The sequence below is a fragment of the Pteropus medius genome, unplaced genomic scaffold (genome assembly GCF_902729225.1).
Source record: "Pteropus medius unplaced genomic scaffold, Ma_sr-lr_union100, whole genome shotgun sequence".
Classification (NCBI taxonomy): Eukaryota; Metazoa; Chordata; class Mammalia; order Chiroptera; family Pteropodidae; genus Pteropus; species Pteropus medius.
This window is the reverse complement of record NW_024352783.1, coordinates 527,052-542,683: the sequence shown is the minus strand read 5'-3', so window position 1 is coordinate 542,683 and position 15,632 is coordinate 527,052. Positions and strand designations below refer to the sequence as shown.

The following is a 15,632-nucleotide window of genomic DNA, read 5'->3' as shown; positions in this document are numbered from 1 at the left end:
AGGAAGGAGGAGGAGGAGAAGAAGAGAAGGAAGAGGAAAACGGTGAGAGGCAGAAAGAAAGAGGTGCCAACCAAAAGACAGACTGTTACCCCCGCCGGCTCTCAGTGGGTAAGGGGAGCAAGGATTACTGGGTCATGGTCAGAAGAAGAGGCTGAGTCTCGTTCCCTCCCCAAAGGAATAGGACCCAGGAACACAGAGACAGAGAGGGCACACATGGCCAACCATAGGACAGGAGATGATTCAGTGGAAGTCTTAAGGAATCCTACAAGTAGAGAAGAGGGCAACAGCCAGGAGGAGAAAAGGAGCTGGAGGGGCAAAGGGGGCCAAGGAGATACTAGAGGTGTCCCTCTAACCACGAATTATACTGGAGGAGCACCCCAAGAAGGGTTAGATCCAGGAGAGCCAGTTAGGAGGAGCCCTCATACCTTGTAGTAGATGTTTGGAGGGCTCTGGGGGGGCCCATCCTGCACAATGTACACAGGATGCCCATAGTCACCACTCACCTTCTCATAGTGCGGACAGAAGGGGGTTTCTGCAGCCCCACCGCCCCTCAGCGCTATCCCTAGTTCTCCTGGCTCAGCCTCCCTAGGTCCCATCCCACCTCCACTCCCAAGGCCCAGAGACCCACCCCTCCCAAAGGAGCCAGGACCAGGGTGGCGACTCTCCGAAGGCTTGGCCCGCCGTCTCCGCCAACACATGGCACCCCCAGCCCCTGCCACGCCCAGCAAGAGCAGCGCCAGCCCCCCCGCTGCCCCAGCCACTGCGGGCATGCTGGGAGGGGGCAGGGGGCCTTCAGCACCCCGGGAGGTTGCATTGCTGGTGGGGTCACCTGGCAGGGAAAGGATGAAGGAGGAAAGAGGGGGAGGGGCTGAAGGAGCCACCTGGGTATCTGGACACCCAGCCTTGGGGGTCCCCATGGGCTTCCCCAGCAGTGCCCAGGCCTCTTGGGGATCCCACCTCCCCCCACAAGCCCAGATCAGAATCCAGGTGTGTCCAGCCCTTTAGCTCCATGCCAAGGAGTCCTCCCCACTTCTCTGACAGCACTGATTGAAGCGCTGACTTGGCTAATTAGTTCTAATTGAGTCTTTTCCTCATTTGGCTTCCATTCTCCTCCCACCCTCCCATCCTTTCTTCTCTTCTTTCCTATATCATCCCTACCCCCCCCAAAAAAAAAGACTTAAGAGGGAGAGAGAGGGTAAAGGCAGGGAAGCTGGGGTCCAAAAGCAGAAGAGGCTGGGGAAGGCAGGAGGCCGGACCCCTAGTTCCTACCTGGCACATTCTCGTTCCCAGGCTCTAGGCTGTGGGCTGCCCCTCGGTCTCTTTCCATGGGCATTTCAGACACAGGTTTTCGTGGAGCAGCCCCTCCTCGGGGACCTGGAGATGGGGAAGACCCAAAAGAGAGGGACTGAGACTGCAGCCTCCTGACCATGATGGTACTGCCCCAACCTCCCTCAGATCCTAGGAGGTATGCCCTAGCCCCACTCACTTTGTCCCACTCGGAGAAGCACCTTCATGCCTCTAGTAAGGCACACACCTCCCTGCAAACTCTCCAGGCCTTCTCGGGTCCCATCTGATGTGGCTGGGAGAAAAGAGCCACAGAGAGGGAAAAGTTAGCACTCCAGAGTGTAGTTTCAGTTCTGTCTCCATGTCCTGGCCCAAACACCACCCAAGGGTATAAGGGATCTCTCTCTTGGCTCTAGAAGTTCCTTCCCTCATCTGCTCTTGATCCCAGGAACGTCACCCCACTCAACCTTGCCCTCTGCCCAGCAGTACCAATTATGTAGTAATCGTGGTGTGAGCGGAACTCGTGGCCCCAGAGGTTAGGGCTATACTCCTGGAACTTGATGGTGAAGCGGAGATCCAAGTCTGGCCGGTCACAAGTGAGAAGGAGGTTTGGGGCAGGGGGTGCCTCACAGCGTCGACCTTGGGCACCCCCTACCAGATACAGCTTGTAGAACTCATAATTAGGAGAGGAGTGGGGGCCAGGAGGCCGGGCCCGGGGACAGAGCAGGTCTAGCCGGTCCCCAATCTGAGGGTAGAGCACGTAACCACCCTCTGCCTGGAACCTATACAGAGGAGGGCAAAGTGGACAAGAGGGAGAGGTGTCAGAGGTCTGGCCCCCAGAGCTTCTCCTCCCTCACCCCACATCCCTGCAGGACAGCCTAGCCTTTGTCTGAGCAGAAAGTCTGTTCTGACAGAGCAGGCACTAAAGACTCTGTAAGCTCATGTCGGAATCAGCAGGAAGCCAGGCTCAGAGGTCTCCTGCCCCTTGGTGTGCCCAAATGCACTCTTCAGCCCGCCCTCACCACATGCACACTGCCATCTCTTGCTCCATCACCAGCCCTGTTGCCGTGGCAACAGGATGCCAGTTACCAAGGAGCTGGCCTCTCTGGAACCACACAGCCCACCCCTCCCAGGTGATTTCACTATTCCATGGCAGTCAACCATGGGGGCAGAGCCTCTCCTCCCCCAGGCCACCACCGAATTTCAGGGATTTCAAGGCAGAGATGTCGGGGTCAGGAGTGATCCTGATCAGTGTCCCAAGTTAGCAAGGCGACATGACAGGAGGCAAATGCCTGGTCTGGCAATGGCCCTAAATGGGGCTAATCGGAACCAGGGTCTGGAGGCCAAGTGCCCCAAACATTTTCCTGCTCAGTACCCCTTCTCTCCCAGGTCTCAGACTTACTAGGGAAAGTGCCCCTATTGCTTTGAAATTGAAGGAGCTGACTCTTCTAACTACAGCCAATACAAGCCCATGGCCCATCTCCCTCAGCCCAGGCATCCACTGACCCAGCAAAGCCACTATTGCCAATGACTGCAGCCCCTCCCTGTGCTTTAACAGCAGACAGGGGCTCAGAACTGGGTCCCAGGGGACTGTTGCTCAGTATCTTCCCAGATTCCCAAATGACTCATTCCTTCCCATCCAACATTCCAAAGAGCCCCTAGAACACCTTAATCCCCTTTTCTTAACTCTGTCAGAATAAGCCTAATGTCCTCAAGCTACACTTGATACTCAAACTGCAGCTGGGAGTTGACAGGTAGGAGAATGAATAGAGAATGAATAGAGAAAAGACAGTTGAGGTTATACCCAAAGAGATGTATATGGGAGGGAGGCTAGAAGAGGGAAATGTGACGGAGGCTGTTAAGTACAGAGAGGAAGGGCAATAATCCTAGTTCTCCTCTAATGAGCATATAATATGTTCCAATACCTTACCTCTAATCCTCATAAAAGCTGTAAGGATTGAGGCTACAAACTCAGAAAGGTTAAGTAATGTGCCCAAAGCCACACAGTTGAAAGAAGCTGAGCTAGGATTAAGACTTTAGGATTTGATGAGCTCCAAAGCCCACCCTCTTCCCATGGCTTCACATAGCTGCCTCAGGGAAGTAGGAATTTTTCAAAACACAGAACTCATTTGCTAATGGGGAGCGGGATCTCATGGAGGCAAAGGACCCAGATGACCTTCCATGGGTCCTGTCCTACTCTGTGTGGCTTGAAGTTTCATTTGACCCCTGGCCTTTTTTCAGAGCAAAGCAAGCATGCCGCTGAACAGAAGGTCTGGTCTGATGGAAGAGTTTGCAGCAAAGATGGGGGAGGAAGCAATGGAGACCTCAGGACTCCAGATGCAAGAGGGCAAAAGCAGAGGCTGTAGGGGGTTCCAGGCTTCTTCCAGAAAGAAGTCCCCAAGCCAGAAACACAGGAATATCTTTTGGTTGAGAATTGTTCCACCAAGAGCTGATTGACCCTCTGGCTGTGGGCAAGAGTTGAGAGACCCACTGTGTGATGAGTCAAGATGCCTTGGGGGAGTTGTCTCTAGAGCCCCTAAACTGAGCCCCCTTCCCTCCCATCTCCAACACTGAGTCCCTTCTAGGGAGAGAGGCACCCTGCCCTTCCCCTCAACGCTTCAGCAGCACCTACTCAGCTGCTCTCCTGAGAGCTGACATTAACCAGGCTCCCTTCAAGCCCAGCCCCCGACACCAAGCAAGTCTCCCACAAACCCACATAACCACTCCACTGCCCTCCCCGCTTCCCATGAACTTTCATATCCTTGCCCTTTGGGGTCCTTCAAACTCTCAACACCTGAATATCACCACCCACATCCAGCTCTGTGTGCAACTCAGGAGTCTGGCTCCCAAGATCACCTCCATCTAGTTACCCATCAGCTCCCAGCAGAACACCAGCACCCTCCTTCAAGCCTCTTCCCAGCTCAGAGAACGCAACCCCCAAAGTCCCCAAAGCTTTCCGTCCTACCTGCCCGGAGGAAGTGGGGTCTCCCCAGCCCGAACCACTCACCTCTTATTCGCCGAATTCCAGTAGACAGGCTCCAGGCTGAGCCCAGACACCAGCCCCCAAAAACCGAGCAGCAGCAGGGCCTCGACTCGCACTCCCCCCGGCCTAGAATGGGGGGCCCCCATGACCCCGCCAAGGCCTGGGGGGCGGGGCACCAACTCCTCCAAAGTCGCTCACCCCCTGGGGTGACTGCCTTAGCTGCCCCGGCTATTCTGCCCGACCTCCCGGGTGGCTGACGCCCCACCCGCCCCGCTCCTACGAGGACCCGCTTCTTGCTCTGCCGGTGTCCCACTCCGGAGCGCTCAGCCTGCAAGAGCCCTTCCAGGGGCGGTCTGCAGGCGCCCTACGACCCGGCCCAGGCTCCAGCACCACGGTGTTGGTGAACGGGCGTAAGTCGGGGACTGGGGGAGCTGGGGACTCGACAGGAATGGCATGGGGCGCCGGACGAGGGAGAGAAGAAGGGGGCACCGAGACGGAGCCCCAGCCCCGCCGGGATTGAGGGCAGCGGGCTAAGGGAGGAAACCAGTCCCAAACCCGGGAGGGGGAGTTAAAGGAGAGGCGGGGAGGGGGAAAGGATGGCGGAGGGAAAAACCGGAGCTGGAGCTTGAGGAGCGGGCAGCAGGATCCCGCAGCCCACGCCCCCACACCTCCCTCACCTCGCACACCTCCCACTGCCTCACCCTGCCGACCATCCTTGCTCCCTGGCGTGGTCTCTCATGGCCCCTTTGTCTCTGAGACTTGTCCCTGGCTTAGTTTCTGCTGGTCTCCCCTTCTGCCCTCGCATCGCGGAGCGCTCATAATCTTCCTCTCTCGGATCCAGAAAGGATCTCGCCCTTTCCATCCCAGGATCCCAGCCCGTTTCGCACTCGCTGCCTTGAGTCCCACCCCAAAACAACAACAACACTGCTCCAGGGAGATCTGGAGAGAATAACCTTGAAGGCTTCACACTTTACCAAGTGAGCTGACTTGATTGTTACGACTATCTGTGTGAGGTGGGAGGGGCGGGGCTAAAGTATCCCCATTGTAGCGATGAAGAAACTGAGGCTCAGCGAGGCCCCAGAACTTGCCCAAGGTCATACAGCATGTCGAGGATAAAGCCAGGAACTAAACTCGGGTTGCTGAACTCCCACTCCTGGGGTCTCTTTTCACAGCTTCCTGTACACTTTACTGCTATCTGGGAGCTGGGTGAAAAGCGAGATCAAGGGGGTAAACTTGGGCCCTTCTTGGATGTTTGTAGGGAGAAATGGGGCTGAGAGAAGAAAGGGAGTACCTACAACCCAATACCCACATTCAGCTGGAAGAGCTGTTTCCAATTATCCTAGGGGAAGGGAGAGGGGTTTGCCTTTTTGGGTGTAAGAACCCTAGCTTTCAGCACCCCTGGGCAGCGACATTCCTCTCCGATTGAGCTGCCACAGGCCTTCAGTCTCTTCCCTTTGATTATGAGGTCCAAAATCAAATCCCTTGCTGACAGTATCTATTCAGAGCCCCCCCCCCACCCTTAGTGTTTGGCAAGGTATGTTTGTGGGAGGAGTCTCTGCTTGAAATAACATCCCCCCTCCACCCCAAAAGACAGAAGATATATGGAGAAATAAAACCAGTGACAGCTGCTGAATGAGACTCTCGCCCTTGTCCAGCATCTAACGGGGAATACAGAATTGAGTCTGTTTTTCAGCACCTTTACTCTTTCATGTGTCCTTGACTCTAGCTACTCAGTCACCAGCCTCCTGGGGGAGTCCAGGAAAGGGGAAGCGGGTGCTCCTGCTTCCCTTCCCCCAGAGCTGAGTAATGGTCCCTCTGCTGCTGGATGATGGTAAACAGTGTTGAGCGCAAGTGAGCGGGTGTCTTGTCTGTCACTGTCTGCACAGTCTCACACGGTCACACCCAACAGTCTGACACACAGCTCCTGCCACTCTTGCTCAGCCAGGGCTCACTTTGACCCCTGCCACCCCAACCTTGGGAGTGAGATTTCAAACAGGCTCTCCCCTTCAGTTTACCAAGTTGCCTGGCAACCAACCAGTCAATGGCATGAAGCCCCACCCCCCACGCACTTGACTTCACACCAAGCTCAGCAGTCCCATTGGCTCCAGCCTAGTCCCACCTCTATCCTGGTTCCAGAAACAATATGCCAGTCCCAACTGCTGCTGGACAAGGGAGCCCACAAGTACCCCTCCTGGCCCCCATCTCCATCATTTGCCTCTCCAAACAGACACAAAGACGCTAGTACATATAAAAACCTTTTTATATAAACTCATCCCCACCTCCTTCTGTCCCTTCTCACCCTAATGAGCATCAGGGTTACTGGTGTCTGGGCTCCCCCCACACCACCAGAGCTGAAGCTGACACTCAAGGTGGGTGTGGCGCATGGAGAGCAGGGGAAGGTCCGCACCCTGCTCCTCTTCGTCCCCACTCTCCGTGGGCTCCGGAAACACACGCTGACCAGAGGCAGTGGCCAGCAGAGGCAGGCTAGGGTGCAGGCTGGAAGGAGAGACCAGCAGGGTCTATCAGTACCCTGAGAGAGGATGCTTGCTCCCTCAGCAATTCACCTTCCTCCCCAACCCAAGCCCCAAGATCTGTAGCATTAACTGATGACCTCACTCCATTGGTGCAGTCCTTCTGGGGCAGAAAACTCAGCACTGGCTCCGGCTTCCCCTCATGCCCAGCTCTGCTGGTGTCCCACACAGAGACGGCCCCACTAGTGCTGCCGCTCACTAGAAACTGCCCAGTCCTGGGGGAAGAGAGCAGAGGTTTGCTGGCATTAAGTCACCATTATAAGGCAAGAACCCCTCACAACCAGGGCCTAGGATCTGGGCTATAGGTGGGCACCCCTGTGGGAATTGGGGCCCTGGGCAGGAAGGACCCATAGTCACTCACGGATCCAGATCAAAGTAGATGCGCTGATTGGTGGTCACTTCCCGACTCAGGGACCACAATAGATGACCAGGCTGCCGGAGATCCCAGCACAGAAGCTCAGCATCCTGAAGACACAGAAAAGGAGCCTGGAGTCCACTCTTCATCACTACCGCCCCTCCCCACAAGACATCCCTGCTTCTCTCAAGGTTTATAGGCATTCCTTTAGATTGAGTTGGTTTTTCCCCCATGTCTAAACCCAAAACGTATCTGACTACATTCCCACTCCTGCATACTGCCCTTTGGGATCTCAGGACATGACCCCTACCTTGCGGGCTCCTGAGAAGAAGCGGTTGCCATCGGGGTGAAAGCAGAGATGGGTGATGCCCCCTTGGTGCCCTCCCAGCAAGGCGAGAGGAGAGCCATCATCCCAGGCATACAGACCCAGAGAGCGGCTGTAGGAGCCACAGGCATAGAGGGGCTGAGCTGGGCTGAAGGCTATGCAGGAGATGATGCCACTCTGACCCTGCTTTTTTGCTAAAAAGGGAAGGAACAAAGTGGTGGAGGGGCAATGGCACCTAACATTAATTAGTCTAATCAGAGGTGCAATTCTATCTTCTGTTCCAGAGCCCATGTGTCGGGACTCATGTGTCACATCCCATTTGTCACAAACAGGATGGAGACCTCTGATACTCCCCAGATCCTTCTATCTTCCCAAGGGACCTAAATGCCCAAGACCTACTTCTTTCCTCTCAAATCTGTTTTTCCTGGAAGAGATAGAAAGCTGAAGGCTTATAGGAAAATGGAATCAGCTTCATCTCCAATTTCCTAGAGATACTAAGATTTTGGAGACCAAAAGGTATATAGCCGAAAGACCTGGGCTCAGGAGTGAACCAGCTCTTCAATCAGCAGGTTGACCTTGGAAAAGTTGCATCCCCTACCTGAGTCTGTTTTCTCTTCTGCCCACTGGGCACTGCCTACCGCTCAGTGCTGTACAGAGGAGGATGTGATCTCTGACATGTGGCCCCTTGGCTCACACAAGGCCATCTGCACGTGGAAGTAACCTCATCTTTCCTCCTCCTTTGGAGGCACAGATGCTTACCAAATGTAGCTCGGACCTCACAGTCACGGCCAGGCCTGGCTGTGGAGAAGACACGCACAGTTCGGTTGAAGCCACAGAAAAGCTGGGAGCCATCCGGGGAGAAGCAAAGCGAGTGGGCTGCCGTCAGCTCATCCTAGGGGAAAGAAAGAGCTAAAAACAGGACTAGCAAAGCCTCAGCCATCCTCAAGGAAGGAAAGCTGGGCCAGGACGAGCCCTGGGGCTGGGCAGAAGGTCCCTACCAGGTGGTTGTAGGCGCGAAAGGAAGCCTGGAGCTCTCCAGTGAATGCGTCCCAGATGTGAATGGGGTTCTCCCGGCTGCTGCTGGCCACACTGAGAAAAACATGAACACTGAGGGCCCAGTGCTGTCAAAGGAAGGGGAGGAAGCCAACTAACCAGCCCTCTCAGCTCGCATCTGAAGGGCGCACCACGTTTTCCTCCCAAGACCCCTGGGAAGCCCTTGATTCTCTCAGTAGAGGGTCCCCTTGAAACTGTTATGGCAGGGGCAGGAGGGGGTGGGTAAGGGAGGCCAAGGACATTACTTACTAGGAGGTCTCTGGCTGGGTCGAAGACATCAGAGAATACCAGCAGTAATCATAGATGGTGTCACCTTCAACCATCCGAAGGACAGGGGCCTGGACAGAGATTTGGGAATGCCTGGGTCATTGGTAGGGGAAGGAGGCAGACTCAGGCCTCCAGCAGTTCTATGGCAGAGGGAGACTGTCTGTTGGCATTTAACCCAGGCAGGAGAAGGCAGATGGGATTAATATGAAGAACAGAATCTTGATCTCAATATTCAAGGGTCAATGTAGACTCTAATGTCAGATTTGGGCCACCAAAAGCCATACAGATTTATCCTTTGGCTTTTTAAACACTTAGAAAGGAAAAAACAAAGAACCAACCAATGATATGCATATTTACTGAGCACCTACTAGGTACCATTTGAGTTTTTAAAGAAATTATTAAACAGTTCAAACATGCAAGGAAGTATTAAAAACAAAAAACGAAAACCTACCCTGTGACTCCACCCAGCTTAAGAAATGAAATATTATACAAAACAGTTAAAACCTCTTCCCATTGAAACATTCCCTCAGAGATAAACACTCTCCTGAATTTATCATTCTCACATATTTCTTTAGGAATAGTCATAGAGATGAAAAAAAAATGTACAACCTTTTCCTGCATGCCTTTAAACCTATTAATGGTATCACACTGTATGCATCTCTTTATAATTGTTGAGATTTAACCATGGTGGCGCATTTAGCTCTTACTCATGCATTTTCACTATTATACAGTACTCCACTCACCTATCTTTCTGTACTGATAGTCATTGATGTTTTTCCACTTTTTTGGCGAGTGTGCTTTTTAACATTCTGATACACATGTGGGAGGGTTTCTCTGCAGTTTCTGCTAAAGAGGGAAGTTACTGGGCTCCTGGGTATGCACTTTGCCAACTCTGCTAAATAATGCCATGTTTTTTTCCAGCGCTCATCCGATGCACTCTCATACCAACAGCATGAGAGTCCCTGTTGCTCTGCATCCCATTGGTACTGCCAAAAATGTTCTCAATTTTTGAAGTCTGTGAAATGGTATCTCACTATGATGTAAATTTGCATTTCCTTCATTTCTACTGAGGTTAGACATTTATCTATGTTTATTAGCAATTTAAGTACAACTTTTTGTAATTTTTGTCTGTTTTTCTACTAGATTGTCTTTTTCTTACTGATTTAAGGAAATCTTTAAATCAACTGCATACCAGTCCTTTGTCAGTTATTTGCTGGCCCTCAGGATGATGTCATCCAGCCATGAATTCAGTTTACACTTCTCTACTCTAAACCCATATATCCAACTGCCTAGTAGAAAGCTCCACTTGGATATCCTGCAGGTAACTCAAATTCAAGTTGTCCATAAGGAACCGCAACTGCCACCTTTAAGTCTGCTGTTCTTCCTGAGCTCCACAGTCAATTTTCAAGCCTGAAATCTGAGCACCTGCTTTCAACTACTACTGTTCTTCACTCCCTTTCTACTCCCGGCCTAATCCTGTACCAAATCTTGCCAATTCCACCTCCTAGGTTTCTCCTGAACCTGTCCACACCCCTTCATTCCATAGGAAGCCACTGCCTTCTTGCTAGCATTTCTGCAATGCTCTACATGCTCTCTGAGACTCCCTGCACTCCCACACTCCACCCTGTCCATCCATTATTCACACTACAGCCACATCAAGGACCTATAGAGACCCTGTTAAATTGAAATTCTGTGCAGTGTCACTTTCTTAAAATGTTTCAACGACTCCATATAACCCTCAGTATAAAACCCAATCTCCTTAACAAAACTTTCCTTTACCAGGCATCAACCTCCTATCCACCTCTCATGGCTCATATCTCTGTATTCACTCCTTTAAAATCTCTACATCCTCCCATTTTGGCTCTCAGTTCTCGGAAGGTACCAACTCACCATACTCTCAACCTGCAAGTTTTCACACTTACTAGTGTTCAAGTTCAGAATATTCTTCTTTCACTTCCCCCCAACAACTTCTCCTGGTTGAATCCTAATTATCTTTCAGGTCTTTTAGATGCTTCTTCCACTGGGAAGCCTTCCCTAACCCCCTAAGCTGAGCAAGGTGCTCTGCTCCATGTTCCTATAGCCCTTTGTGCTCCTCGCTCTGCATCATACGTATCTGAGAAGGCAGGAACCATGTCTGTCTTGCTCATCACTGTTTCCCAACACCTAGTATTTTAATGAGCAAATATTGACAGGAGACTATTCCAGCAATATAAAGACCAAAATCATAGGACCCTGAATTAAAGTAGAGGTTATGAAGTAGAGAAAAGTAGGCAGATTAGAAAGATTAAGTAGACTTGATGGGATTTTGTAATTAATTGGATGTGGGGGGTTAGGGAAAAGGAAGAATAAAGGATGAGACCCTGACTTCTGGTTTGAATACCTGGGGTGACAAAGATGGTAGAAAAACTTGAGGTTCACAGGAGGGCTATGACGTGCCAATGTCCTTGGTGAGCAGGAGAATCAGAAAGCATAAGCCTCAAAGAAAAAGTTTTTACAAAGAGAAAGAACAATTGTCTGGACATAGAATTTGGGAATGAGGACCACTACCCTGAGATATATAGGGCACAGAGGATGCACAGTCTACCCTGAAAAGAACTAGAAGGAAGTAAAGGCCTCAGGCAAGAGCCACAAGGGAAGAAGATTACTCAGGGATGAGGCTGTACAGTTAGGAATAGTAGTTCCAGAAATGGTAGAGAAAGGAGAAGAGTTATTGGGAAACTATGTTGGGAACAAGCAGCACACAGGCGTACGGAAATAACCAAAAAATGTCCTCCCCTAATTTCTCCATCTATATATTTTATCCATTTCCAAATATTAAATTTTAAAAATGAAAATACCTAATGCGTGAGGTTAGGCTAGAACTGGTATACTCACAATGCTAACAGCACTCTAAAAAAACTTTGATAACAAATTGACGATCCATCTTTCACAAGATACACACAAATGTTGATATTGTCTGACATACAGTATTTTTTACTCATATAATTTCTCTTATGAAAAGAATCTCCATCAAAACGCATTAAGATATTCACTGAATAATTTATATATAAAAATCCTGGAAACAACCCAAATGTCCAAAACAGGGAAATAGGTAAGAAAATTACCTATCATAGGCAATAAGTGCAATATCACATACTATTAAACATGATAACTATGAAAACTGAAGCATCATGAAAAACATTTACAATATTATTATTAAAAAGAAAAAAAGCAGTTTACAAAAACACCTACTATAGGATTACAGCCATATAAAAAGCTTCAGTTTTTGAACAGAGCTTGGAAAGAATGTAGAAAATTCAAAGGTCTAAATTTTGTGGAGTGGGTAATGATGACTTTTTCCCTTTTTAACATTCCCATTTCTCTTACATGACTTTATGCAATAAATTCTCATATTTCCAGAGTCTCATCTAATCACCTCTGTTCTTGAACTCTTTCAGGATGGCTGTACCATGCCCACCTGGCCCTGAGATACCACCTCCATATGCTGGAACGCTCAGGGCTCTGCTTGAGCCTTCTTCTCCATTTACATTCTCCCAAGACTGAATCTGAATCTGTTCTCAAGCCACAAGATACCATCTACAAGCTCTCTCACTTCTCAAAGTATGTCCCCAGCTTCAATTTCTCCCTTCAGTTTTACATTTCATATTTAATGTACTTAAAAACGCTCAACTCATCCTAGTATCTTTTTATCTGTTTCCTCCTCTGAGTCATACCACTATCCACCCAGCTACAAAAACTTGGACATCACCCTCGATTTGCTTCCTTCCCTGCACCTCTATATCCAATTGACCTCCAAGTCCTATCAAATAATACTTCAAATCCATCCACATCTCTCCATCTCTCCTAACATCACCCTAGACCAAGCCACTATCATTTTTTACCTGAACTATGAAAAATACATCCCAATGAGTCTCCCTGATTTCACTGTTGCCCACTGTCTAAACTTCAGCCATCATTTAACTCTTCTATTTTAAAACTCCCCCATGACTTCCCAAATAAATTCCAAATGCCCTACTCACAAGATCTAACACAGTGTGGCTACTAACCACCTCTCCATCCTTAGCACTTTCCCCCTTACTGCCCACAGCCCAGGTACACTGGCCTTCTCTCTGTTCCTTGAAGACTGGAAGCTCTTTCCCAGCTCTGGGTCATTGTCTCTTCCTGAAATTCTCTTTCTACACCTCTTCAGATGATAGATCTCATAATCCTTCAGGTCTTAGCTCAAATGTCTCCTTTTCAGAGATCTCCTCCCTTGCCGTTTTATCTAAGTGGAATCCTCTAGTTAGTCTCTTCTCATTCTGTTTATTTCCCTCATAGCATTTATCATAATCTGTAATAAACTTGATTATTTATTGGTTTACCTATTTGTTGTCTATCTGCCAAACAAGAAAGCAAACCTACTTATCTGTCTTATTTACCACTTTATCCCAGCACCAAATACAGTATCAGACATATTAGCAGTCATTCAATAAACATCTGTAAGTCAATTAAGTACCGCCATGAGAAATCTGCTACTCTTTTATGGAAAACACATATTCCTGACTAATGAAGGGACAAACATCTCCTCGAATGACTTCAGAATTCAGGGTGGAAAATAGTACCTATAGAAATTCGTGGTGAAGAAATGTTCTGTTTGTGAACAGGAAACACGTGGACTGTACTTTTTCCATCTACAAGAAAGACTTAAATGTGTAGTGTCCAATAAAGGGCTGAAACAGCCCTTCCCCTTACCATTTCTGCATATTCCAGCTGCTCTCCCTCGTTGTACAGCTCTGGAGGCAGGTTATAAATCCGTAGGATGTTATCAGCACTATTGGTCAAGATGCAGGAACCATCAGGGGCCCTAGGAGTAGGCAAGAGTTAGAAAGCTGGACTATGTTTTCCAAGTGTAGAGCTAGGGCTGAGCCTACTTTTGCAGTAGGTAAGCCCCCCGAAGACCTTAATGGAAATAGAAGAGACAATCATAGATGAAATTTAAACTCAGTCCAAAAGAGATTCTTAATCCCACTCCTACCTCTGGTGGAATATTTTCCCAGTTAATGTAGTGTTTTAAGGTGAAAATCTTGGTGTGGTTATCTCCTTACCCCATTTTCCTTACTTACCACTTACAGCCTTTCAAGAAGTTCTCAGGCTGGGTGCTAAACTCTGACCAGGAACCACTGAGAAACTGAGGTAGCTGGGAGAAGCTGTAGTTCCAAGTGCTGGAAGAAAAATGGGGTGGGGGGAGGACAACAAACCTGAATTTCCAAAGCAAAGAGGAAATAGGTCTGGAGAAGTGGGGCTGAGGACTGGCAGATAAAATGTATCTCACACTTCCATACATCTCACACTTCCAATTTCTTCAGATTCCTGAGTCTACTGCCAATATCACTTACGGGTATCCTTCATCCTCAGGAGTGGGTTCCTCAGATACACCTTCTATGGCTTCTTCAGACCCCAACTCTGGCCTATTCGTTTCTTCTGCAGGAAAGCTCACACTTTCAGAAAGTTCTTGCTCCTTGATTCCAGGGCTCCACTCACTAGGGGTGCCAAACCCTGTTTCCAGGGGAGTGGAGAGAGAAGCTAGGTCCCCCTCCCCTGGCTCCTGGGACACAGCTGAGCCAGCCATGGGATCTGGAGACATGTGGGGCTGATCATCCCCATCGGATGGCGGTGGCATCAGTTCAGGGTCCATATTTTTATCCACTGGGGAAGCCTGAGAAGAGATACGGGCTAGAGCCGGGGCCTGGTCTGAAGGCGGGCAGTCTGAAGCTAACGGTGGCGTCTCCGGCGTCTTCATACTGCAGAAGAAACGCGGCAGACATTGGCCTCGGCCAGGCAGCCCTCTTCCCACAGGCTACTACCAGCTGGCTGACCTGCGGAGAAACCGAGACAGCTTCAAAGTCTATAAGGATCCGCGACGCAGGCTGAAGAAACCCACCTGTATCTTCTTCTTCCGGGAGGGGGGAGACGACCCCCAAAAGGCGAAGCTAACCAGGACAATGTTGAAAGCACGCTGGCCCTTGGCCCGGTCGGTTGCTACGCGCCACTTGCTCTCGAGGGATTTCGGAACACTTTTCGATTGGACCTCCGCAGTTAGGATAAAATTTCGCGGGCGACCCACCGGAGGGGCGGGGCAGGGATGTATCATGTCACGGTTTATCGTTCCCATCAAGCTCTGGGACTCCTAGTGGCTGCTAGGAGTTGTAGTCTGAAAGCTTCTGCCTGGGCGAGAAGTGCCTGAGTTCCCGCGGTCGTTCTTAAAGCACCTACTTCCTCCCTCACCTGCAGAGGGCGCCAGCGCTATATTTGATTTTATAGGTTTTGAACCTCTTGCAACTCATTCGCCAAATTCTTGACTTCCGTCTCTTCATTCATTCAATAAACACTTATTATTGAGCTCTTACTTGCCAGCCAGTACCATAAGGCACTGGGAAACACAATTGAGTAAGACAGTGGACAAATGCTATGTTACTGTGTATTAAAGGCAAGGAATAAATTTTTTCAGATAGTGATAAGAGCTGTGAAGGAAATAAAACAAGATAGACTGATATAGAGTATTGGAGAAATACGTTAGATTGAGATATTAAGACTTTCCTAGAAGGTGACATTTTAACTGATGAGAAGACACTGTCCAGCTATCTGGGAGAGGAGTGTTCCAGGCGGAGAGAACGACAAATGCAAAGGCTTTCTTTCTCCGTTCCACCTTCGTATTTGACACAACGGCAGGAGTCTTCCAAAATGGTTTCCGCCAATTCCATCCTCGCGGCTCTCACTTGTCGAACTTCCAAATCCCAAAATGTCGGTAGCTACAGCACCAATACGGCGAGAAACCTGACTCTCTCCGCCCTCCTC

At 49.7% G+C, this 15,632-nt stretch overlaps 2 protein-coding genes across 3 annotated transcripts; both read right to left on the bottom strand.

The window, feature by feature from the left end:
- Positions 1 to 6: 6 nt before the first annotated feature.
- On the bottom strand, positions 7 to 5,170 carry EFNB3 (ephrin B3). Its single transcript, XM_039847241.1, has 5 exons — positions 4,292 to 5,170; positions 1,774 to 2,066; positions 1,487 to 1,579; positions 1,270 to 1,374; positions 7 to 829 (listed from the first exon to the last, which is right to left on the bottom strand). Exons 1-5 carry the CDS (start codon positions 4,411 to 4,413, stop codon positions 420 to 422), a joined length of 1,023 nt encoding a protein of 340 aa, XP_039703175.1. The 5' UTR covers positions 4,414 to 5,170; the 3' UTR covers positions 7 to 419.
- Positions 5,171 to 6,509: 1,339 nt separating this feature from the next.
- WRAP53 (WD repeat containing antisense to TP53) lies at positions 6,510 to 15,630 on the bottom strand. Of its 2 annotated transcripts, none has more exons than XM_039847236.1 (11): positions 14,719 to 15,630; positions 14,174 to 14,578; positions 13,901 to 13,999; positions 13,530 to 13,641; positions 8,781 to 8,869; positions 8,477 to 8,567; positions 8,238 to 8,370; positions 7,464 to 7,672; positions 7,160 to 7,263; positions 6,879 to 7,013; positions 6,510 to 6,763 (listed from the first exon to the last, which is right to left on the bottom strand). In XM_039847236.1, the coding sequence occupies exons 2-11, from the start codon at positions 14,575 to 14,577 to the stop codon at positions 6,568 to 6,570; spliced, it is 1,572 nt and encodes a 523-aa protein (XP_039703170.1). In that variant the 5' UTR covers position 14,578; positions 14,719 to 15,630; the 3' UTR covers positions 6,510 to 6,567. The 2 variants fall into 2 exon arrangements, with proteins under 2 accessions (XP_039703170.1, XP_039703171.1); XM_039847237.1 differs by having other exon boundaries at positions 6,884 to 7,013.
- Positions 15,631 to 15,632: the final 2 nt, after the last annotated feature.

Bases quoted from the DNA above. Each gene is read 5' to 3' on its own strand.
- EFNB3 (XM_039847241.1), bottom strand. From the start codon at position 4,413: ATGGGGGCCCCCCATTCTAGGCCGGGGGGAGTGCGAGTCGAGGCCCTG. The intron at 1,580-1,773 runs GTACTGCTGGGC...CTTTTCTCCCAG, and splicing joins CCACGATTACTACATAATTG to CCACATCAGATGGGACCCGA. The intron at 830-1,269 runs GTAGGAACTAGG...TTTCCCTGCCAG, and splicing joins TGGGAACGAGAATGTGCCAG to GTGACCCCACCAGCAATGCA.
- WRAP53 (XM_039847236.1), bottom strand. From the start codon at position 14,577: ATGAAGACGCCGGAGACGCCACCGTTAGCTTCAGACTGCCCGCCTTCA. The intron at 13,642-13,900 runs GTAAGTAAGGAA...GCCTACTCCTAG, and splicing joins TTCTTGAAAGGCTGTAAGTG to GGCCCCTGATGGTTCCTGCA. The intron at 6,764-6,878 runs GTCATCAGTTAA...CTCTCCTTCCAG, and splicing joins GACTGCACCAATGGAGTGAG to CCTGCACCCTAGCCTGCCTC.